The sequence below is a fragment of the Heterodontus francisci genome, chromosome 26, assembly GCF_036365525.1.
Source record: "Heterodontus francisci isolate sHetFra1 chromosome 26, sHetFra1.hap1, whole genome shotgun sequence".
In the NCBI taxonomy this organism is placed as follows: Eukaryota; Metazoa; Chordata; class Chondrichthyes; order Heterodontiformes; family Heterodontidae; genus Heterodontus; species Heterodontus francisci.
In genome coordinates, this window is record NC_090396.1 from 47,132,155 (window position 1) to 47,158,321 (window position 26,167).

At 43.2% G+C, this 26,167-nt stretch overlaps 1 protein-coding gene across 4 annotated transcripts in view; it reads left to right on the forward strand.

The window, feature by feature from the left end:
* ccdc57 (coiled-coil domain containing 57) overlaps nt 1-26,167 on the forward strand; it is a 199,656-nt gene that overhangs the window by 1,700 nt on the left and 171,789 nt on the right. For 3 of the 4 annotated variants that reach the window (XM_068058163.1, XM_068058165.1, XM_068058166.1), the window contains exons 2-3: nt 14,823-15,235; nt 16,807-16,915. In XM_068058163.1, coding sequence (XP_067914264.1) covers nt 14,838-15,235; nt 16,807-16,915 — 507 coding nt within the window. In that variant the 5' untranslated portion in view covers nt 14,823-14,837. Of the gene's footprint in view, nt 1-11,418; nt 11,490-14,822; nt 15,236-16,806; nt 16,916-26,167 lie in introns of those variants that run through there. The other variant, XM_068058164.1, reaches the window with a different exon arrangement.

Below are 26,167 nucleotides of genomic sequence, written 5' to 3' on the forward strand. Positions count from 1 at the left end.
TTTTTGATGACTGAGAGTTCAGCCATAAAGACCAACAAATTGACCTCCGCACCCTAAACTAGAAACAAAACAACTTTAACGTAATAAAATGTCCCAAGGTGCTTCACAGGAGTGTTCTAAAGCAAAATTTGACATCGAGCTATGTAAGGTGATATTGGGGCAGATGACCAAAAGCCAGATCAAAGAATTAGTTTTGAGGAGTGTCTTAAAGGAGGAAAGAGAGGTAGAGAGGCTGTGAGATTTAGGGAGGAAATTAGGCAGCTGAAGACATGGCCACGAATGATGGAGCAATTAAAATTGGGGATGCTTGAGATCAGAATTAGAGGAGCACACACATATCAGTTTTGGAGCTGGAGATGATTACAGAGATGAGGAGGAGTGAATCCATGAGGCATTGCCAATTTAGGTCAGCAAGCACAAGGGCGATGGATGAATGGGACTTGATGTGTGTAAGGACGTGGGCAGTAGAGTTTTAGATGACCTCAGGTTTATGGAGCTGGAGATGTGGGAGGCCAGCCAGGTATGTGTTAGAATAGTCAAGTCTAAAGTAATAAAGGATTGGATGAGGGTTTCAGCAGCAGATGAACTGAGACGGGCCGAGTTGGGCAATGTCACGGAAGTGAAAATAGATGGTCTTAGTGATGGTGTGGATTTGTGCTCAGACGTTCATCTTTGGGTCTGATATGAAACCAAGGTTGCAAACAGTCTGTTTCAGCCTCAGACGGTGTCCCAGGAGAGGGATGGAGTTGGTAGCTAGGGAATGGAGTTTGTGGTGAGGTCCAAAGAGAATGGCTTTGGTCTTCCTGTTACTTAATTGGATGAAATGTCTGCTCTTCAAGAACATTAACCAGGGTTTATGCTGCTTACTGCAATTCAGTGACCCATGATGAGTGAGGACAGCATTAAGTTCAGCTGTGATATCCACCATGTGGCAAAATTGACTGCCAGTATTCAAATTTAAGGCTCACAAGAATAATGGCCATTTGGGAAAGATAACAGAGGGTACCTGTTGCCTGTGGAACTGTATTCTGGCAATGAGTCAGCACTTTAAGGAGGGGAGAGAAGAGCATTGATGATTGGGGTGGGGTTGGGGGAATATATACAGGGAAAGAAAATTAATTGTAGAAGAAAAAGTAAAAAAGCAATAGTAAACTGAGGACAGCAGTTAGGCAGAAGGAACTTTCTGTGTAAATAAAAACAAGCTAGTTAGGACCAAGTAAAACCTGCCCTGCTTTAAATCACTCGGGCACTAAAACAAATGTTCTAGTAAGTTAGAAAATTAAAGATGTGTTAATTAGAATGCTAGATTTTATACGTTTTGAATTCAAAAGTTAAAATGTAAGTTTTAGATTATTTTTCTTACCAGCGTCAGGATCAGATTTCCACTTTCAGTCCATTTGAATGGACACAGCCCTCAACAGAACAATCAGAGTAGAACAATAGGTGGAACAAGGCATAGCAGTGTTCTGGTTCTGTGACTGTTGGAGTTTATAAGCAATTGAAGTTGAGCCATATCAGCAAGAACATAAGTAACAGGAGCAGGATTGGGCTGTTGGCATCTCGAACCTGCTCTGCCATTCCATAAGATCACAGCCGATCTGATTGTGGTCTCAACACCACTTTGCCTGCCTGCCCCCATAACCATGACTCTCTTGAGGATCAAAAATCTGTCTAACTCAACTGTGAATATATTTAATGACCCAGCTTCCACTGTTCTCTGGGGTAGAGACTTCCAAAGATTAGTGACCCTCTGAAAAAAGAAATTCGTCCTCATCTTCATCTTAAATGGGAGACCCCTTATTCTGAAACTGTGTCCTCGACTTCTAGATTCCCTCACGAGAGGAAACATCCTCTCAGCATCTACTCCATCAGGCCCCCTCAGAATCTTGTGTTTCAGTAAGAGCACCTCTCATTCTTCTAAACTCCAATGAATGTAGGCTTTTCAACCTTTCAAGCAGGCCTGAACCTTCCCCATAAGACAACCCCTTCATCCCAGGAATCAACCAAGTGAACCTTCACTGAACTGCCTCCAATGCAAGTATATCCCTCCTTTAAATAAGGAGACCAAAACTGTATGCAATACTGTAGGTGTAATCTCACCAATGCCCTGTACAGTTGTAGCAAGGCTTCCCTACTTTTATACTCCATCCCTCCTTGCAATAAAGGCCAACATTCCATTTGCCTTCCAAATTACTTGCTGTACCTGAATGCTAACTTTTTTTTTATTCATTCATGGGATGTGGGCGTCACTGGCTATGCCAGCATTTATTGCCCATCCCTAATTGCCCTTGAGAAGGTGGTGGTGAGCTGCCTTCTTGAACCGCTGCTGCCCATTTGGGGTAGGTAGACCCACAGTGCTGTTCCAGGAAGGGAGTTCCAGGATTTTGACCCAGTGACAGTGAAGGAATGGCGATATAGTTCCAAGTCAGGATGGTGTATGACTTGGAGGGGAACTTGCAGGTGGTGGTGTTCCCATGTATTTGCTGCCCTTGTCCTTCTAGTTGGTAGAGGTCGCGGGTTTGGAAGGTGCTGTCTAAGGAGCTGTGGTGCATTGCTGCAGTGCATCTTGGAGATAGTACACCCAGCTGCTACTGTACGTCGGTGGTGGAGGGAGTGAATGTTTGTAGATGGGGTGCCAATCAAGCGGGCTGCTTTGTCCTGGATGGTGTCGAGCTTCTTGATTATTGTTGGAGCTGCACCCATCCAGGCAAATGGAGAGTATTCCATCACACTCCTGACTTGAGCCTTGTAGATAGTGGACAGGCTTTGGGGAGTCAGGAGGTGAGTTAGTCGCCTCAGGATTCCTAGCCTCTGACCTGCTCTTGTAGCCACGGTATTTATATGGCTACTCCAGTTCAGTTTCTGGTCAATGGTGGCCCCTAGGATGTTGATAGTGGGGGATTCAGCGATGGTAATGCCGTTGAATGTCAAGGGGAGATGGTTAGATTCTCTCTTGTTGGAGATGGTCATTGCCTGGCACTTGTGTGACGCGAATGTTACTTGCCACTTATCAGCCCAAGCCTGGATATTGTCCAGGTCTTGCTGCATTTCTACACGGACTGCTTCAGTATCTGAGAAGTCACGAATGGTGCTGAACATTGTGCAGTCATCAGCGAACATCCCCACTTCTGACCTTATGATTGAAGGAAGGTCATTTTTGTAATTAATGTACAAGGACACCCAGATGCCTCTGAACCACAGCATTCTGTAGTCTCTCCCCATTTAAGTAATATTTTGCTTTTATATTCTAACTACCTAAGTGGAAAACCTCACATTTTCCCCCATTATACTCCATCTGCCAAATTTTTTCCCACTCACTTAACCTATCTCAATCCATTTGCAGAATCTTTGTGTGCTCCTCACAATTTGCTTTCCCACTTGTCTTTGTATTGTCAGCAAATTTGGCTACAATATGCTCTGTCCCTTCATCCAAGTCATTTAATATAGATTGTAAATAGTTGAGGTCTCAGCACTGATCCCTGTGGCACCCCACTAGTTACAGTTTGACCATCTGAAAATGACCCTTTTATCCCGACTCTCTGTTTTCTGTTCGCATCTATAGAGGATTGGCTAACTAAACATCATGGATTCTTACCTTGTGCTGTAACCTTTTATGTGGCACCTTATCGAATGCCTTTTGGAAGTCCAAATACACGACATCTACTGGTTTCCCTTTATCCACCCTGCTTGTTGCATCCTCAAAGAACTCTAATAAATTTGTCAAACCCTATTTTCCTTTCTTGAAGCCATGTTGACTTTGCTTGATTGTATTACGATTTTCTAAGTGCCCTGCTACTATTTCCCTAATAATGGATTCTAGCATTTTTCCAATGACATGTTGGGTTAACTGGCCTATAGTTTCTTTCTTTCTGTCTCTCTCTTTTATTGAATGGTTGGCATCTATGAAAGATTATGGACATGCAGCAAACAACCCATTTAGGAGGGATGTCTTCTCTTGGTGCACCTTTGCTGATGGCTGTGAAGGCCAATCTTTGAGAGGCTGGTTCTGTCTCAAGTGCTGCACGTGAAGCTGCCAAGTGATGCTATGAGTTGTTTTTGGTTTTGGCACCTGTTGCTAAACTGCTGTAGCAACTGATCGTTGTGGTAGTGCACGTCGGTCCACAGGATTTGTCGCTATTTCCCTCTTTCACCAGCTCATGACTCCCAGGTGCAATAGTTGACTTTTAGGACCTTCATGTCATCCTTGCAAGCATCCTTGAAGTGGAGCTTTGGGTGCACCATTGGTCATCTGACCCCGGCTACCTCACCGTTCAGAAGGTCTTTGGGAAAGTGACCATCTTCCATCATGCAGACATGTCCAATCCACCAAAACCACCTCTGTTTGATTAGTGTCAACACACTTGGGAGCTTTGCATTTGTGATTTTGTCCTGCTAGGATATATCCATAATTAGGTGCAGACAGCCAAGATGGAAGTTATTGAGCTTCTTTTCCTGGTCGCTGTAAGTTGCCCATGTTTCACAGCCATACAGCAAGGTGCTGAAAATATTATTTAAATGGACAGAGACTACAGAATGCTGCAGTACAGAAGGATCTGGGTGTCCTTGTGCATGAAGCACTAGAAATTAGCATGCAGGCTTTTTCATTCTTTCATGAGATGTGCGCATCACAGGCAAGGCCAGCATTTGTTGTCCAACCCTAATTACCTATGAGAAGGTGGTGGTGAGGTGCCGCCTTGAATTGCTGCAGTCCATAGTACTGTTAGGAAGGCAGTTCCAGGTTTTTGACCCAGCAACAGTGAAGGAATGGCAATATTGTTCTCAGTCAGGATTGTGTGTGCCTTGGAGGGGAGCTTGCAGGTGGTGGTGGTCCCATACATCTGTTGCCCTTGTCTTTCTAGGTGGTAGAGGTCACAGGTTTGGAAGGTGCTGTCAAAGGAGGCTTGGTTAGTTGCTGCAGAGCATCTTCTAGATGGTACACACTGCTGGTACTGTCCAGTGGTGGAGGGAGTGAATTTTTAAGGTGGTGGATGGGGTGCCAGTCAGGTGGGTTGCCTTGTCCTGGATGTTGTTGAGCCTCTTGAGTGTTGTTGAGGCTGCACTCACCTGGGCAAGTGGAGAATATTCCATCACATTCCTAACTTGGGCATTGCAGATGGTGGACAGGCTTTGAGGAGTCAGGAGGTGAGTTACTCACCATAGATTTCCCAGCCTTTGACATTCTCTTGTAGCCACAGTATTTATATGGCTGGCGCAGTTAATTTTTTGCTCAATGGTGACCCCTAGGATGCTGATGGTGTGGGATTCAACGATGGTAATGCCGTTGAAAGTCAAAGGGAGATGGTTAGATTCTCTCTTGTTGGGTATGGTCATTGCCTGGCACTTCTGTGGCACGAATGTTACTTGCCCAAGCCTGAATTTTGTCCAGGTCTCACTGCATGTGTGCACGGACTGCTTCAGTATCTGAGGAGTTGTGAATGGTACTGAACACTGACTTATGATGGAGGGAGGGTTATTGATGAAGCAGCTGAGTATGGTTGGGCCTAGGACACTGCCTTGAGGAACTCCTGCAGCGATGTCTGGGGACTGAGATGATTGACCTCCAATAATCACAACCATCTTCCTTTATGCTAGGTATGACTCCAACCAGTGGAGAGTCTCTCTCCTGATTTCCATTGACTTTGATTTTGCAAAGCCTCCTTGATGCCATACTCAGTCAAGTGCTGCTTTGATATTTAGGGCAGTATCTCTTTATGACCTCTAGAATTCAGCATTTTTGTCCCTGTTTAGACCAAGGCTGTAATGAGGTCTGGAGTCAAAAACTCCTAGCAGAACCTAAACTGAGCATCAGTGAGCAGGTTATTGCTGAGTAAGTGCTGCTTGCTAGCCCTGGGCCTATACTCATTGGAGTTTAGAAGAATGAGCGGCGATATTGAAACATGTAAGATTCTGAGGGGGTTTAACACCGTTTCCCTTCCTGGGCGAATCTAGAACTAGGAGGCATAGTTTCAGTATGGAATGTCGGACAGGTGGAAATCACCCATTTAAGACAGATCAGGAGGAATTTCTTGTCTGTTTTGTGAATCTTTGGAATTCTCTACACCAGAGAGCTGTGAAGGCTGGGTCATTGTATATATTTAAAGGCTGAGTTAAGCAGATTTTTGAACTATAGGGGAGTAAAGGGTTATGGTAAACAGGCAGGAAAATGGAGTTAAGGCAACATTCAGATTAGCCATGATCTCATTGAATGGCAGAGCAAGCTTGAGGGGCCATATGGCATACTTCTGCTCCTATTTCTTATGTCTTTTGTGCTCTTATTCCTTTTTTAATGAAAAAAAATAATAGCTTCAGGAGAATCTTTGATTCACATTTAGATGTTTGAAAATGTAACTTTTTTTCACCAGCATGGAGGCATCCCGATAGGGTTTCCCACTCTGTTAGGTTCTCTTGGTGCTGTATGCCTAACAAGTCCTCGTGTGTCCAGAGTGACTCCATTCTAAACATTAGGGTTGGGATCTTAAGGCAGTCGGGTAGCTGCCCTTGACTTGTGTAACTTCAGGAAACTGTGTTACAGGCCAAGAACCTGTATTCCAAACCATTAGCACAGTTTTCTCTGGTTTGGCAGTCAGGAGCAACTCTCAAGCTAGTTCAAAGCCCTGCACTACCATTTCAGCTTTTGTAAGATGTATGGCTTCTGTACAATGTATGGTCCTGAAGATGGAGGAGACACATTTTCTGAAAGCCCAGTCAGCATGTTGCAACAAAATAGCAAGGTCAAATGCCCCTACAGTTTAATTAATTTTATAGCGCCATACTAAATAGAGCGTCCATTTTAAAAAATCTTTTGTTTTTTTTGGATCTGGGCATTTTCAGCTGATTTAGAATGCACTACCTGAAAGGGTGGAAGCAGATTCAATAGTAACTTCTTTTGAATCTGAGTTCAGACATCTAGTCAGTTAATTCTGGTGGAAAAAAATAATGATTTATTGAAAAGCATGTTCAAACCAGATGGTTGTATGAACACTTGGAGAATGGGAATATGTTTACCATTGCTACTTTAAGAATGAGATATTGACCTGAATTTTGCATTCCGTGGTGAAGGAATGATGCTTGTTGTTCACCTTGTTGCCACTTGCTCACAAGAGTTTTTGAGGTCTTGTCAGCAGAGATTTCCACTAATCTGATGTCAGCTTCAGAGCTTCCCCCTGCAGGAAATCTCTGGCATCTGTGAGCAGAGCAATCAGATTGAAGAATCCTCACTGAGACCATCCAAACTAGGAAGCCTAAATAAGAAATAAAAATTAGGTCTAAATGATTAGGAAATACTGATAGGATTAAGGGAAAATGCTGAGACAAACTTTTAAAAATTATTCTAATTTTAAAAAAATCTTCTGCGTTAATTTTCTTCTGTGTGAATGAGATTCCACACCACTAAAATTTAATTTTCAGGGTCATTGCAGTTGTTCTGTAATTATCCTTTATTATACCATTACAAATGCACCCCTAAATTTTTCAGCCTTTTTTTTTAGTGCTGAACTCGTGGGCAAATATCCCCATTTCATGCTGAGGCAAGGACTGCAACAGAGGGCTCTGTGGTGGAGCAGGATATCTGACCGATTCTGGATTTCCGCATTTAACTATGCATGTGCAGACGCCAGGCGTTGCTGCCTGATTTACCCTGTAATAAGGGTGAGCGCTTGTGTGTATAATGTACATTAATAATACACATAACATTACACATGGGTCACAACCTAACCTGAGGCCATTCACTACCCCTACCCTGGTGGAGGAAATATTTAACTTGGATACTGGTTGCATTCTCAATGTAAACTGATTTTTTTTTTTAAGTACAGCTGGTTTGAGGGTTAATACAGTGGTTGAATATTTTTAGTTCATGATGTGAATATGTCCATGGTGGTGTCCTGGAGCAAAGCAATCCACTCAGCAGGAGAAGTATGGAGCTTCGAGTCTCAAAGAATAATCCATTCTAATGAGAATCAGTAGAATTGAAACCATCATGACTATATGTATTCTTGTTGAATGATAGTGGGGGGTGGAGATGGAGCTAGCAGCGTTCCTAATGCAGATAAGACTTTGGTTAACTGCAGCTTGAGAAACTTGCCCATCAGTCAGTAAATAATTAGATGGTATGTTTTAGTTTCCCTTTTCCTTCAAGAGTAAATTTTCATTAATGCTTTCAAGTGAACTTGTTAGTGCCACCGTAGGTGGTTTTGTAATGTTCAGATCACATGCTGGATGCTGAAACACTTTAATATTAAAATTACTCCTTTGTCAAAAATGTCTTTATTATTGTAATTATTAACTCTTAGCTGTAAGTATAAACTCCTAAAACATAAATTGAATTACATTTTTTAATTGTTTAACTTTTGTCCTGCAATGCCTCTTCAGAAAAAAAAAATCCTTTATTTGAAAAATCTAATTTTTAAACTTTTTGCTGTAATCCCTTTTCCTTCTCCCTGGCATCCACCATCCACTTTGGAGGCTGAAGCAATTGTTTCCAAAATACGGGGTTTGATCAACTAAAAGTGATTCAAAGCTATTTCTTTAAGCCTGAATAGTGATAACTGATGTGGTTCTACGGTGTCCAGAACAATAGTGTGACAGGGCAAAGAAACTTATTGGCCCGGAATTTGCTGGATTGTTCTGTTAGTTAGCCCTTTCCCTTTCAGCTCTAAAAAATTTTCACGCTATAAATGTCTATTTAAAAAAAAACCTAGTAAGAAAAAAAACAAATCCAGCCATGCATAAGTTTCTGAAAGGCAGTTGTGCACAATAAATTTATAAAAACCCATTCAATGTTATGGAATAGTGTTAGGTGATTGATACTATAGCCTGAACATATTTACATGATCTTTTATCTCCAGCATTTATTGTCCACCCCTAATTATCCTTGAGAAGGTAGTGGTGAGTGACCTTCTTGACCCGCTGCACTCCCTGTGGTGTATGCACTGCTACAGTGCTATTGGGGAGGTAGTTCCATGATTTTGACACAGTGATACTGAAGGAATGGCGATACATTTCCAAGTTAGGATGGTGTGGAACTTAGAAGAGAACTTGCAGGTGTTGGTGTTCCTGTGCACCTGCTGCCTTTGTTCTTCTAGATGTTAGAAGGCACAGGTTTGGGAGATTCTGTAGAAGAAACCATGCTGAGTTGTTGCAGTGCATTTTGTAGCTGATACATACAGCAGCCACATTCCAACACATTCCTGACTTGTAGACAGTGGACAGGCTTTGTGGTGTTGGAAGATCAGTCACTCGCCGCAGAATACCCAACCTCTAAATTGCTCTTATGTGGCTGGTCCTGTTGAGTTTCTTGTTAATGGTGAAACCCAGGATGTTGGGGTATTCAACAATGGTAATGTTGTTGAATATCAAGAGGTGGTTTGACTCACCCTTGTTGGAAATGGCAATTGCCTGGCACTTATATAATGTGAACATTACTTGCCACTTAGCCCAGCCTGAATGTTGTCCAGGACTTGCTGCAAGCGGACATGGACTGCTTCAGTATCTGAGGAGTTGCGAATGACACTGAACACTGCAATTATCAGCAAACATCCCCATGTCTGACCTCACGATGGCCTGGGTTGAGATGATTGGCCTCCAACATCCACAACCAACTTCCTTTGTGCTAGGTATGACGCCAACCATTGGAAAGTTGCTCTCCTGATTTCCATTGACTTTAATTTTACTAGAGCTCCTTAATGCTAACTTGATGTTGAGGGACAGTCACTCATCTCTGGAATACAGCTCTTGTTGCCTCTGTTTTGTCACTCATTTGCAGATGGACACTAACTACATTAGCCTGTTTTCAGTCTGCTGGTTCTTCCCCAATGTTCAGTGACTCTTTCATAACTTATTTATGCTGCAGTCATATTAACAATTATGAGAAAAGTCATTCAAACTCAAACCATTACCAATAAAAACATAAAATTAATCACCGGCTTGCACTAGATAAAACATTTTGGAAAAACTTTAAACCCTGCACAAACAATGACTAACTGCATTGTTCTAATGAAGGGTCACTGACCTGAAACATGAACTCTGCTACTCTCTCTCCACAGAAGCTGCCAGACCTGCTGAGGATTTCCAGCATTTCTTGTTTTCATTGCATTGTTTCTTTGGTGCATTGTGTATTTTAGGATTACATTGCAGATTCCAAATCAAACAGTATATTTAAAGTTTTTCAGGTTAAATAAGACATTTCAGCACCTAGAAAAGAAAGCAAAGTGTTTAATTATAGAGCAAAGTGTATTGTTCTTTTTGTACTATGGTGCTTGTTTTGACAATTTCTTTTTCCTTGAATAAATGTAATTGGATGCCAAAGATGGAAACCAGTCCAGCCATTGTGTGTCATACTTGTGACTGACATTAAAACTCATGTCTGATGTTCTGTAGTTCTTTCAGTTTTACTATAGTTAAGTTTAGAAGGGTATGAAGATGACTGATTAATTAGTGACGTCATTGGTACTGATGTTTGATTAAAAACTTTAATGTTGTGGATCTTTTTTGTAGTTGTTTTAAAAAAAAAATCTTCCCATCACAGGCAAAGTTGATTTTGTATTTATTCTATGGAGATTGTTGGGAATACACAGCTAGCCTGCTTCATTACATTCAAAGAAGGTGTATGAAACTGCTGATTAATACCGAAGCAGCTGTTTGCAGCCCACATTCCACCAGAGTTGCTCTTGTTTCAAATGATAAGACTTTTATGTAGTCTTATTACTGAAAGCTAATTAAGATATTGGAGACTGGCGCTTTTATCTTTGTCTGCAGCATATGATGCATGTCCCTATATCATCAAATCTCCTCCTAATGCTGTGCCGGCTAATTAATTTACTAATTACTTGTGTAGCTAACAGTGGCATGCCATAGAACTATACAGACATCTGATTCAGCCTTCAGATACTGTTGAGGATAACAAAATATACACTGAAATGTGAAGTAGCTTTTCTTTTTGCTCTGGCTGAAAAACTGACCAGTGTTCTGCTTTGGAAAAAAAACTTAGGGAGTTGTGCATTTTTATTTACTTGGATCAGTGCATTTAATTATTTTAAGATTGTACCATCCTTTTGATATTGTATAGTCCTTAACGTGCTGCCACCACTTTAAATGCCTGTTGAAAATCAGGATACCAAGATTCCTATTGATACAAATAGGGGAATTTGACTTTGCACTTTCAAAAGGAGACCCTTTCACAAAACCGTCACGCTAGAAAAACTCTGTCTCTGCAATTAAGGTGAATTGTGTGTATATATAGAAACGCTGCTGACAGCAGGAAGACTGCATGTAGGCTATCAGCTGTACTGTTGTAATACAAAGTGCTGAAAGACTTTATACTTTATAAAGGGTGTCCTGGAAAGGAAAACTTGACTCTGGCATCCTTAGCATTCGTTTTCAAGGTCACTCAAACCAATGTCATGAATAGTGTCAATGCCATCAACATTGAAAACTGAAGAAGTTTTGGAGCTGATAAAACCACGAAAGCCAATTTATATGATTCTATCATGAAGGTATCTACAATTAGTTTTGTTTGTATGCACTATCAACATAGAACTCCACTCTGTTTATTGAGAAGCCAGGCAAGTGAAAACATGGCTGATATCACTGCACTGGTCTTAGTATTTTTCTTGTATACTTTGGCTAAAGTGCTGGGACCAAGTGCAGAAATTTCAAATTTAGGAAAAATAAAGCATGCAATAAGCATAGTTTTTGAATATGTGGACTAAATGACGTCCACTGTCAGTCCCATGTTTATGTTGATCAAGATAAAACAGCCATTTATTTCAGTATTGACAAGTTATAATAGCTGGCCATGTCTGTTCCATTACAAGAGTATCTATATTACACTCTGGTTAGATCAGACCACCTGAGGTGCTGGGAATGTGGTTTGGAGGGGCTGGGTGTGTACCAAGAACTGGGAGGAGTGTATAACTAACATAAAACTGGAAATGTGGGCAAGAAGCTGCTCATCTGATGTGAGGTGCTCTCAATGTAGACTGTGGTGCAGGTGTGGCCCATGCGCCAACTGTCACCTGAGCTATTTTCTACTTAATCTGGAGATCGAAAATAGATTGTGCTCACAGGAACATGATGTACAAATCTTCAGATAAAGGGAAGAAAAACATACCCAATGTCATCCTCATCTTGATGGCCACTCTGTGTGCAGCTGCAACAAGCTGTGCATAAACCCTGGTATAAACACGAAGGGCCAGATTTTCAAAGCCCACTAGGGGCGGGAACGGCTGAAAGTGCGATTTGAATATCATGTACTCTGAGATTAACACTGGGTCCCGCCACCTCTGGAACGTGATGCTATTTCTAAAGTGCAGCTGGCAGGAAGAGAATGGACGCAGGCGTCCGAACCAATTAATTGTCTGTTGAGCTCATTAACAGGCTTGTCAGTTTTGGGGGGAAAATTTTTAAAGGCTGGGAATGAGGAAGGCATCATGGGGGGGAGCACAACTCTCTCTGATCTGCAATGAACTGAGGCCTCACGGCCCCCATGGCAGTTCCCTGCATGCAGCCGTCAAGGTCTCGGGCGCCCTGAACTGCTATGCAACCGGGTTGTTCCAGGGATCAGCTGTGGACCTAGGTGGTATCTTGCAGTTGGCATCGTATTAGGCCATCAGGCAGGCGACAATGCCCTTCTCAGGAGGGCAGAGCCTACATCCACTTTCACACACTTGAGCCTGTGCTTGCGCTGAGGGCCACATAGATGGATTCCTTCAGGTGCAGGGCATCATCGCTTTAGCTCATGTGGCTATCAAGGCATCCAGTGACTGGCCAGTGAGATCCATCAACAGGAAGGTCTTCAACTCCCTCAACATTCAACTGGTCCACAACTACAAGAACCTCTATGTATGTGCTTGCTTTCCTGGCAGCTGCCATGACTCCTTCATCCTCTGCTAGTCCAAGCTGCTGTGGCCTTTCACACCATTCCTCTAAAGTGCGTGGATGGATCCAAAGGGACCAGGGAAATCCCTTGAAGAGATGGCTACTGACTCCTCCACAGGAGCCCCAGACAAAGGCACAGAGGCAAAGCAACTAATGCCAGCTGCTCATTAGGCCAGCCATTGAGCAGGCCATCAGTTTTCTTAAAAAAAAACACAAACAATTTCTGTGCCTGGATCGGTTAGATAGCACCCTCAAATGCCCTCCTGCAAGGTTCTTGTCATTGTGGTGGTCTGCTGCGCTCTCCATAATGGCCCTCTAGAGATGTATGGACGTTGAGGACAGGGCGGCCCTTCGTTATTTGGGCAGGAAGAAGGGGCGGAATGGGATAACACTGAACAGAGGTGCCCCTGCTGCATAATGAGGTAGTGCCCTCCTGCCACCCCCTGGGAAGAGGACCTCCCTCCTCTCCCTCATGGCCTCTAGCATTAGATGCAGGTGAGCATCGATGAAGCATGGGTCTGCCCGGCCCCTGCTGCCAGGTCTGCAGCTGCCCTCTGACATCTCTCTTCCTTCTGGTGCTGTGGAAAGCAAATCCCTCTTGCTCTTGTTCTCTGGACAACTAGCAGCCTGTAACGGCTGCCGTGGAAGTTTTCATGACCCCCACGCTTGATCTGACCCACTTCCATTTTCAATTCCACTGGCTCTAATTGGACAGGAAACCTGTCTCCATACCAATTAAGGCTTTCCCACTTGAAAATTGCAATTGGAATCAGCTTCCCAGAGGAAGCAGTTTTCCGACCAGAAACCAGACCAGGCTCTTGTTTCCCACCTCCACTTTTAAAATAGGGCTGTAAGTGGCACTACATGCTGAGATTCTACTGTTGCAAAGGATGGGTCAGGCCACATTGCTGCAGAACCTTCCATTTTGTTGGATTGTGCCCTGCCACCTGTCCCTTGTAGAAAAGTTTGTGCAGGAAAGTACCTTTTGATCATTTGGCCTTTGGTCAATCTGGCAATGGTCTACACATAACATCCTGGATAACCAGTGGAAAAATGAAATTGAGGATCCTGCGGGATTCGTTCCTAGACAGACTGTCAGTCATTTGACAGAGTGCCTTATCACCAGAACTTTTAAGCAAGCACTAAGGCATAGCTTAGTTGGGGGTGAGAAGGGCCCTCCCTGTAAGATCCTCCATGCACACTTGTCATCTCAGCACCACTGCACGCTGTCCTCAATGCAACTGTGGTGGCGAAGAAACTGTCCCATTTCCTCCTTTTTTAAATGTCTGTTTGCAAGAGTGTCTGGATGAGATGCAGTTTTTTTTTTGTTCAGGTTCATCCTGAAAAGCTCCACAACATAAGTCTCTGTGCACCATGGACTTTTCCCAGTGATGCATACTTTGGACAAACGTGAACTGCTTTTGGAAGGCCATCAACTCTATGGTCTTTGGTCTGTATGTATCGGGAAATGTTTAATGTCAGGTTAATGCAAATGCAATCTGCATTGTGAGTAGATTGAGGCACCCTGGTGTTCCATGTATTGTATTTAACATAATTGATCTGTATTGCATTATGTGAACTGCCACAGTTGAATTGTACTGTAAATTACCTTTACAAATTTTATGAAATGAAGTATATTTTTGGAAAAAAGAAAATAGCTCTGTCCTGTGCCTCAAGCCATTGTGTCCAGTGCAGTATTTAATAAATTGATCATCTCATTAAATAATTATGCAATCCCATTCCCAACTGGTTACTTATAAACTCCTAAAAAGCTGGAAGTACACAATAGGTCCGTGAGTATCCATACTAAGACAGTTTAACATTTTAGTCAGTACAATTAACTGGTTTGAAGATACTGGATGAAACTTTTCTATTTTAGGAACTGCAAGGAGCATTCAGTGCTCAGTAATACTATATATTTGAGTAACCTGCTGTGTTATATTTACAAGGTGTAACTTCTCAGAATGCTTCAAGAAGATAATTTTGATAAGCTCCTTGCTCAGAAGGAACAAGAATGGAAGGATTTGCAGATATGGCGCATTCAGTCACTAGATACTGCACTTCGAGATTCAAAAACAGAACTCAAAGAACAGCAAGAAAAATTTCACATACTAAAAGAGGACTTTATGTTTAACCTAAAAGTATTGGAGGAACGAGACCGAGATTTGGAACGGTATGATGCCATGTTTGCTCAACTAAAGGTGACGGAAAGCTGTAAACGGGCAGAGATCAGTGATCTGCAAATTCAGATTGACAAGCTGCAAGAACTTATTGCTAAGGAGACAAAGACACGGGAAGAACTGCAGTTCCATTACCAACAGGCATTAAAAACACACCAACTGGAAATAGAGAAAATACGCAAGTATGGTCAGGCTGGGGGAAATCTTAAATAAGAATATCTGCTAGCTTTGTGGATAACGCTGTTATGCTGTTAGAAATATTATTATGGTTTATTAATTGTAATATTGTTTGAAACCCATATTGTGTTATCTAGGATCCTTCCTAAACAAATCTAATCCTGAGCACCTTTCAGCTTGCCTTTTGAAATTAAAATGTTATGGCTCACCATATACTCCCAGTTGAAATGGCAAGGCCACTATGTTGTTTTTCAATGATCTTTGTGCCTTTCTATTTGAAGCTGCAATGCCACACAGGTTTTCTGTTGATATATTTTAGTGTTAGCAGCTCACCTGGCAGGCTACCAAGGGCCAATAAAGGTAAGTATGAATAGATGTCATTAAGCACCATTTTTACTGATCTCAGGTAGGCTGAGCTCTGTGTAGCTCAACAGCATGGTTTTATACTTTTATTTATTTAGAGATACAGCACTGAAACAGGCCCTTCGGCCCACCGAGTCTGTGCCGACCATCAACCACCCATTTATACTAATCCTACATTAATCCCATATTCCTACCACATCCCCACCTGTCCCTATATTCCCCTAACACCTACCTATACTAGGGGCAATTTATAATGGCCAATTTACCTATCAACCTGCAAGTCTTTGGTAATGGGAGAAAACCGGAGTACCCGACAAAAACCCACGCAGACACAGGGAGAACTTACAAACTCCACATAGGCAGTGCCCAGAATTGAACCCGGGTCGCTGGAGCTGTGAGGCTGCGATGCTAACCACTGCGCCGCCCGTACGTTCCTAGTCTGTATGGACTTTGACTGTGGTTGGCCTTTTCAATTAATGCTAGGTTTAGTTAAGTGGCAGATTAACTAAGGAAAATATTAGATTTCCTGGACTATGTATTTTCAATTTTTTTTCGTTTTCTTCCCTCCTTTCCATTAGTAAAGGTATTGACTGCTTCCTAAGGTTGGATTGCAAGGGCATTTGTTGTTCTCCAGTATGTGCTAAGTGACCTTTATTCAAGATTGAGCTTTATAGGTTGTTCAGCACCCTCAGCCTTACAGAAGAGGTCTACATGATTGCATCTATATTAAAGGTTACCAAATGTAAATGAATTCCTCCCACCCACCACCGCTGTAATTTTGAGACTTTGAGAACCAACTACTGCCTCAGCTAAAACTAGCTAACTCAACACAGATTGTGGATTGAACCTGGGACCTTCATTGTGGCTCACCTACTGGTTGGATAAACTCTTTGAGCCATTGGGTACCTTTTTAATTGTTTGGCTATGTATGACGATAAAAAATTAAATACTGTATTAGCAGTTTTAACTTTAAAAAACCTGTTTAGAGTTAACAGATTGCACTGACTGCCCATTTAACCTTTTGTCAAAAATTCAAAATATTTTACATAATATACAGTTGGTTACATGTATAATGCATAACTATGCATTTTTAAATGTGTTTCACATTAGGCTTGGGGCTCTGGCCTTCCTTGTTTCTGATCATGAGTAATATGTTCTAATATTAAAAATAATAATTTGTGATTCGTAACTGCTTTTTCTGTTTTAAATATAGTTCAAAAGACTCCAAGATTGATGGGCAGCGTGAGGACTATAAGAAGCTAAAGCAAGACCTTGAGCGCAAAGTCCAAGAAGTGGAGGGACAACTTGCTTTACAAAAACAGGTGTGACAAGCAATATTTATGATTTAAGCCTTAATTCAACCTTGAAATATACACTGTTCCTAGCAAAATGTAATATCTGAGTACTTTCAATAAACACTACCTAGAAAAATCTTCCTCAATGTTGTGGCAGGGTCAGCTACTGTAATTGATTTTGTTCCATTTCATTGAATAGCAGGGAAGGATCAATATTTTAACTGCTTTTAACATTTTAGTGAAGATCTGAATATATGAAAACAAGCTATATGAAATATTTTCAACTGCAAACTAAAACCTGGGTATTTTTAACATAAATCAAAGTTTGTTAATCAGCTGACACTAAAGGCCTGCTCAGGTTACAAATTTAAAAACCCGACCTGAACCCGACAGAACCACATCGGACCCGACCCGACCCGAGCTCAACCCAACCACTGGAATGTTCCCTTTTACCTACCTTGCGAATCCCAATCTTCAGGAAGCTGCAGCACGAGCGTGATGACGTCATAGAGACGCTCACTTGCTCACTGCGCAGACTCAGAGTTTCCTTCTTTGATGTCCCGGATTCCTAGCTCAGGTAGGTTTTTTACTTCTAACACTTCTTGTTGTGTGTGTCTGAGCCGGACCCAACCCAAGCCCGAAAGCCAGGCTCGGAAGAGCGACCCGACCTGAACCCGACACACATTGTTGGGTCCCTTCGGGTTGTGTAGCAGGCCTTTAGCTGACACTAAAAGCCATCATCATGTTCAAATCTCCAGTCCAAACTAGAAATCAAAAGTAGAGTTTGTTTGCCCAATATGGCTGCAAAGCCTACCCTAGGAACACTTCCCTAAGTTCAGAAGGTGCAGGTCAGTAGTATCAACTATTTGGACCCCTAAATATGTGCAGAGGTACTGCTTAATTTTACCCAGTTAAAACTGTTCAGCCTACTGACCTAGAACACAGTATGCTTCCTGCTGCTTGTCAGGAGCACCCTCCCATTAAGGTATGGACTTGCAGAGTATTCTGGAGGTTGCATTAGTGAGGTTGATTAGTCATCAGCAGTGGCTTGGAAGGCAGCAGAACTGTTGGGCTTGGCATCAGATTACTGAGTTTGCAGAGGGTTGACTTGCTTCTGAACTTCATTCCCAGGCCTGTCATCTTGGGTCACCTTGACCTCCCAAGATAACATATTTATCACCTGCCCCTCCATACAGTTTTACTCATCTGGCCTACATAACAGCAGTTACTGCACTTCAAAAAATAACATTGAACATTATAATCTTAATCTTTGGCCTCCTTATCTCGAGAGACAATGGATACGCGCCTGGAGGTGGTCAGTGGTGTGTGGAGCAGCGCCTGGAGTGGCTATAAAGGCCAATTCTAGAGTGACAGGCTCTTCCACAGGTGCTGCAGAGAAATTTGTTTGTCGGGGCTGTTGCACAGTTGGCTCTCCCCTTGCGCCTTTGTCTTTTTTCCTGCCAACTACTAAGTGTCAGTGAACCAAACCATTCATTATGCATGGAAGAGTCTGGTATTGTAATGAGGCATGAATTTTGACTGTTTAAAGTTTTAGTTTGGGGTGGCGGAGGGACTGAAATCAAGCTGGACGGTGGCTGAAAATTTTGGGTGTCCAGCAAATGTAGTGCATAACAAGAAATCAAATGGGATGATTTAATTTTCAGCTTTTGCCTTTATTTAAAATGTCTAAATTTGGAACAGAATGCTTATCTGTTTAGCTTTTTATTATTTCTATTTGCAGCTTGCATCTTTTAAATGCTTCAGCAAAACACTGTTCAGGTATTGCGGGGTGCCAGTCAGTACAATGAAAATGGCAAGATTTTTTCATTCGTTCATGGGATCTGGGCATCGCTGGCTAGGCCAGCATTTATTGCCCATCCATAATTGCCCTTGAGAAGGTGGTGGTGAGCTGCCTTCTTGAACCGCTGCAGTCCTTGGGGGTGTTAGGAAGGGAGTTCCAGGATTTTGACCCAGCAACAGTAAAGGAACAGCAATGTAGTTTCAAGTCAGGATGGTGTGACTTGGAGGGGAACTTGCAGGTTGTATGTCTGGTGCCCTTGTCCTTCTGGATGGTAGAGGTCATGGGTTTGGAAGCTCCTGTCAAAGGAGCCTTGGTGAGTTGCAGCAGTGCATCTTGTAGATGGTACATACTGCTGCCACTGTACATCGGTGGTAAAGGGAGTGAATGTTCAGTGTTGTGGATGGGATGCCAATCAAGCAGGCTGCTTTGTCCTGGATGGCGTTGAGCCTCTTGAGTTTTGTTGGAGCTGCACCCATGCAAGCAAGTGGAGAGTATTCCATCACACTCCTGACTTGAGCCTTGCACTAGGTGGACAGGCATTGGGGAGTCAGGAGGTGAGTTACTCGCCACAGAATTCCCAGCCTCTGACCTGCTTTTGTAGCCACAGCATTTATATGGCTGGTCCAGTTCAGTTCCTGGTCGATGGTAACCCCCAGAATGTTAATGGTGGGGGATTCAGAGATCATAATGCTATTGAATGTCAAGGGGAGATGATTGGATTCTCTCTTGTTTGAGATGGTAATTGCCTGGCTCTTGTGTGGCACAAATGTTACTTGCCACTTATCAGCACAAGCCTGAATGTTGTCTAGGTCTTGCTGCATCTGGACACTGGCTGCTCTATTATCTATGGAGTTGCGAATGGCGCTGAACATTGTGCAATTATCAGCAAACATCCCCACTTCTGACCTTTTTATGATGGAGGGAAGGTCATTGATGAAGCAGCTGGAGATGGTTGGGCCTAGGACACTACTCTGAGGAACTTCTGCAGTGATGTCCTGGGATTGAGATGATTGACCTGCAACGACCACAACCATCTTCCTTTCGTGCTAGATATGACTCCAACCAATGAAGAGTTTTCCCCCTGATTCCCATTGACTCCAGTTTTGCTCGGGCTCCTTGATGCCATACACGGTTAATTGCTACCTTGATGTCAAGGGCAGTCACTCTCATTTCACCTCTGGAGTTCAGCTCTTTTGTCCATATTTTGGACAAAGGCTGTAATTGAAGTCAAGATCTGAGTGGCCCTGGCGGAACCCAAACTGAGCATCATTGAGCAGGTTATTGCTGAGCAAGTGCTGTTTGATAGCACTGTCGACGACTGCTCCTGTCATTTTGCTGATGATCTGATAATCAAGAGTAGACTAGTAGGGCACTAATTGGCCGAATTGGATTTGTCCTGCTTTTTGTGCACAGTACTTGGGCAATTTTCAACATTGATACTGGTGTTGTAGCTGTACTAGAACAGCTTGGCTAGGTATGCAGCTAGTTATGGAGCACAAGTCTTCAGTACTATTGCCAAAATGTTGTCAGGGGCCATAGCCTTTGCATGATCCAGTGCCTTCAGCTGTTTCTTGATATCACGTGGAGTGAATCGGATTGGCTGAAGACTGGCACCTGTGATGCTGGGCACCTCGGGAGGAGGCTGAGATGGATCATCCACTTGACACTTCTGGCTGAAGGTGGATGCAAATGTTTCAGCCTTATTTTTTGCACTGATGTGCTGGGCTCCCCCAACATTGATGATGGGGATATTTGTGGAGCCTCCTCCTGCTGTTAGTTGTTTAATTGTCCACCACCATTCACGACTGGATGTGGCAGGACTACAGAGCATAGTAGATCTGATCTGCTGGTTGTGGGATCACTTAGCCCTATCTATCAAATGCTACTTCTGCTGTTTGGCATGCAAGTAGTCCTGTGTTGTAGCTTCACCAGGCTGACACCTCATTTTTAGGTATGTCTGGTGCTGCTCCTGGCATGCCCTCCTGCACTCTTCTTTGAAACAGGATTGGTCCCCTGGCTTGATGCTATTGGTGGAGTGGTGGATATGCTGGGCCATGAGGTTACAGATTGTGGTTGAATACAATTCTGCTGTTTGCCCACAGTGCCTCATGGATGCCCAGTTTTGCATTGCTAGATCTGTTCGAAATCTATCCCATTTAGCACGGTGGTAGTGCCACACAGCACTATGGTGGGTATCGTCAATGTGATAACAGGACTTCGTTTTCACAAGGACTGTGCGGTGATCACTCCTACCAATACTATCATGGACAGATGCAACTGCACAGGAAGGTTGGTGAGGACGAGGTCAAGTATGTTTTTCCATCTTGGTGGTCTCACCACTTGCTGCAGACCTAGTCTAGCAGCTATGTCCTTTAGGGCTCAGTCAGTAGTGGTGCTACCGAGCCACTCTTGGTGATGGACATTGAAGTCCCCCACCCAGGGTGCATTCTGTGTCCTTGCTACCCTTAGTCCTTTTTCTAGTTGGTGTTCAACATGGAGAAACACTGGTTCATCAGCCATGGGGGGCAGTAGGTGATAATCAGGTTTCCTTGCCCATGTTTGACATGCCATGAGACGTCATAGGGTCCGTAGACAATGTTGACTCCTAGGGCAACTCCCTCCCGACTGTACCACTGTGCCACCACCTCTAGTGGGTCTTTCCTGCTGGTGGGACAGAACATACCCAGGAATAATGATGGTGGTGTCTGGCACATTGGCTGTAACGTATGATATCATGAGTATGACTGTCAGGCTGTTGCTTGAAGAGTCTGTGGGGCAGCTGTCACAATTTTGGCACAAGCCCCTAGATGTTAGTAAGGAGGACTTTGCAGGGGCGACAGGGCTGGGTTTGCCATTGCCGTTTCCAATGCCAGGTCGATGCCGAGGGTCCATCCGGTTTCATTACTTTTCTTACACTATGTAGCAGTTCAATATGTTTCAGAGGGCAGTTAAGAGTCAACCACATTCCTCATCCCAGCTCTGTCATTTTTGGAGAAGTGCTCCTCGGAGAGTGAGTAAATTTTTTTAAAAATCTTTTCATGGGATGTGGGCGTCACTGGCAAGGCCAGCATTTGTTGCCCATCCTTAATTGCCTTTGACAACTGAGTGGCTTGCTAGGTCATTTCAGAGGACAGTTAGGAGTTTACCCCATTGCTGTGGGTCTGGAATCACATGTAGGTCAGATCAGCTAAGGACAGCAGATTTCCTTCCCTAAAGGATATCAGCGAACCAGATGGGTTTCTACAACAATCAACAATGGTTTCATGGTCACCATTAGACTGGCTTTTCATTCCAAATTTATTAATTGAATTCAAGTTTCACCATCTGCCATGGTGGGATTCGAACCCATGTCCTGAGAGCATTAGTCTAGGCGTCTGGATTACTAGTCCAGCGACACCACCTCTGCAGACATCAGTAAATGAACAACCATGCTTAAGACAGGAATAAAATAATGCACTTTCACCAAAGAAAGAACTTACATTTATATAGTGCCTTTCACACCCTCAGGATATCCCAAAGCACTTGACCCGCAATGAATCACTTTTGATTTGTAGTCACGGTTGGTTGTTGCATTTAGCTATGCACCAGTATGCAAACATCAATGTTCCACAAACAGCAATGAGAAACTGGCCAGTTAATGTATTTGATGCAGAAGCAAAATACTATGGATGCTGGAAATCCGAAATAAAAACAGAAAATGCTAGAAATACTCAGCAGGTCAGGCAGCATCAGAACTGGAAAAAGTTAGAAATGTAACAGTTTTAAAGCACATACAGAGGCAGTGAAAGGGGGAGGGAAGGAAAGAAAAAAGTGAAGGTCTGTGAGAGGGTGGAAAGCAGGAGATATTAAATGACAAAAGGGACGATGATGCAAGGCAAAAAGGGTTGGAAATGGGACAAATGAAGGAACATAAGATGGACCTAGAGGAGGTGAAAATGGCATAGGACAATCACCTACAAGAACTGCTGTCCAAAAAAATGGGAGTGATGATTATGATCTAAAATTGTTGAACCCGGTGAGTTCCGAAGGCTGCAAAGTGCTTGATCGAATGATGAGGTGCTGTTCTTTGAAATTCATTAGTGTAGACGGCTGAGGACGGAGTGGGTGTGGGGTGGAGAATTAAAATGACAGACAACCAGAAGTTCAGGATTATACTTGCAGACTGAACATGGATGTTCTGTAAAGCAAGCACCAGTCTGTGTTTGGTCTTTCTGATATACCGGAAAAAGGTGAGGGAGGGACATGAGTAAGACTGGAACAAAGAGTGTTCCACATATTCCATGAAAAGGCAAGCATAGGAAGGACTTAAATGGGATGTCACAGCAATATGCATAATTTGGAGGAAGGGAGTGGAATCGTCGGAGAAGTTATTCAATGTAAGAGCAAGTTCAGCCAAGCTGAAAAGGGTGGTAGTGAATGAGGGCTTGTTGGTTCTTGGTTCAAGGAAGAAACGGAGAGCCCTCCAACCATCATGGAGGTGTAGAGGAATAGGGTATCAATTGTGAGAAGGAGACATTTAGGTCCAGGGGACTGGAAACTGTTAAAAGTAATGCTGGAAGAGTCACAGATGCAGGTGGGCAGGGACTGGACAAGGAGAAAGAAGTAAAGATTGGATGAAATCCATTCTGTGGGGCAAGAGTAGGCTGTAATGATTGGTCTGCCAAGGCAGTTCTATTTGCGGATCTTGGGAAGAGGTAGAAGTGGGCTGTGTGCGTTTGGGGAACTTTGAGGTGGGAGGCCTTGGAGGGATAATCTCCATCCAGTGGAGATGAGGTCCGTGACTATCTAGGAAATGATGGCTTGATGTTTGGTGATGGGCTCATGGTCCGGGAGAGGAAATGAAGATGTCAGAGAATTGGCTTTCAACATCTGCATAATGGAGGTTGGTTCATCAGACAGCAGCCGTACCACCTTTGTCAGCAGGTTTAATGACTATGTTAGTGTTGGACCTGAGTGAATGGAATGCTGCAAGTTCAGAGCACAGCAGGTTAGAGTGAGTGAGCAGAGTAGAAAATTGAGGCAACCGATGGGAACTGCCTTGTAAACTAGAGAGTACAAGAGGCCAGAGGGAGGGATCCAGGTAGAACAAGAATTCTGAAGGCGAGAAAAAGGTCGCTGTATGGGGGCAAGATTCCTCTTCAAAGAAGTGGGTGTCGAGGTGAAGGTGACGGAAGAAGAACTCCGCATTGTGCCATGCTCAATTAATTGAGGTGGGGGGACATGAGGGGATGATGCTAAGGCTTTTGCTGAAGACTTATTGTGTGGCGTCAGAGAGGGAAAGATCAGAAGGGATAGTAAAAACTGGAGAAAGGGTGAGATTTTACAGAGGAATGTGTAGGGGAGGAAGGAACTGGAGGGATGTTGGTAATCAAGGGTTGTTGAAGCATGTGATCCTTGACATCTGAAAGGAATGTATCAATATATTTGACATTATTGGTTGAGGGATAAATCTTGGGAAGGAGCTGGGGAGAACTCCCCTACCCTTCTTTGAATAATGCCATTCTAACTTTTGCATTATTGAACAGGCAGATGGGGTCTTGGTTTATTGTCTCATGAAATGTGGCACCTAGAACAGAAGAACATAACATAAGAACATTAGATATCGAAGCATGAGTAGGCCATTTGGCTCCTTGAGCTATTCTGCCATTCGATAAGATCATGGCTGATCTGATGTGCCCTTACCTCTACTTTCCTGCCTACCCCCTAACCCTTTATACCCCTATAGTTCAAAAATCCGTCTAGCTCAGCCTTGAAAATATTCAATACCCAGCTTCCACCGCTCTCTGGGGTAGAGAATTCCAAAGATTGATGACCCTCTGAGAGAAGAAATTTCTCCTATCTCCATCTTAAATGGGAGGCTCTTTATTTTGAAACTGTGTCCCCTAGTTCTAGATTTCCCATGAGGGGAAACATCCTCTCAGCATTGACCCTGTAAAGCCCCCTCAGAATCTTGTATGTTTCAATAAGATCACTTCTCATTCTTCTAAACTCCAGTGAGTACAGGCTTAACTTTTCCTCGTAAGACAATCGCTTCAACAACTTTTATTGGCCGAGTGCTGAAAGAGACTGGAACGAATTTGAACCTTTGATCTTGGCAGCGGGGTCATACAGGAATCAACTGAGTGAACCTTCGCTGAACTGCCTTCAAGGAAATCCCTCCTCAAATAAAGAGACCAAAACTGTGCAGAGTACTCTAGGTGTGGTCTCACCAACATGCTGTACACCTCTCATTACAGCGCTGAAGTGTTAGCCTAGATTATATGACCCAGCAGTGGGGCTTGAACATACAACCTTCTGACTCGGAGGTAACAGGGCTGCCAATGAACCAAGCTGACAAAGGCTGCTTGAATATTGGTCTTCAGCTGTCAGCTCCTGAGCACAGCTAAAACAACATCAAGATAAATTGCCACATTTTTTTTAAGGTTAGTGGCCAAACAACACCATTTTTATTCCCTCTTCCTGACTTTCTAGAATTAGTAAATATGCTGTTCTGGTAGAAGCAGCACGTTATGGTAGTGGCTGCATCATGAAATGTCATGGCATTATTGTGCAGCATCCTGATGACATGTATATGAGCTGTTCTCCCTGTTGTGATGTCATATGGTCACAACGCACTGTGCACTCGTAGCAAATGTCGTGGGTAGACTAGGTAGTGCAGTTGGTGGTGCACTCACTTTTCGCCTCTGAGACCCAGGTTCAAATTCGTTCCAGTCTCTTTCTCCTGCCTGTATGAGCCCTTCTGAAATTAGTTTCAATAGACTTAATCCCGTTCCTTGTGGACGTGGGCTCACTGTAGAACACGGTGCTTAATTTGGCACTAATAGGCAGAAGTGGAAAAAATGAGTTTGCCAATCACACTGCACAAGGATGGTCTCTTGAGATTGGGGCTGAGTAGAAAGGGTTTTATTCTGCATCTAACCAGTACCTAACCTATAGAAAACACTGGTAATACGCACCTGGAATAGTGGGAACCGTTCCGGGCACCTCACCTTAGGAAGGATATATTGGCCTTGGAGGGAGTGCAGCACAGATTTACCAGAATGGTATTTGGACTCCAAGGATTAAATTACGAGGAGAGATTACACAAACTAGGGTTGGATTCCCTGGAATTTAGAAGATTAAGGAGTGATTTGCTTGACCGTTTCAAGATATTAAGGATAATAGATGGGGTAGATTGGGGGAAACTGTTTCTCCTGGTTGGGGAGTCTCTGACCAGGGGGCATGATCTAAAATGTGGAGCCAGACCTTTCGGGAATGAAATTAGGAAACTCTTCTACGCACAAAGAGTGATAGAAGTTTGGAACTCTCTTCTGCAAACTGCAATTGAAACTAGATCAATTGTTAATTGTAAACCTGTAATTGATAGATTTTTGTGAGCCAAAGGTATCAAGTGATATGGGGAAAAGCAGGTAAATGGAGTTGGGTCACAGATCAGCTACAATTTCATTTGAGTGGCAGAACTGATTCAAGGCACTAAG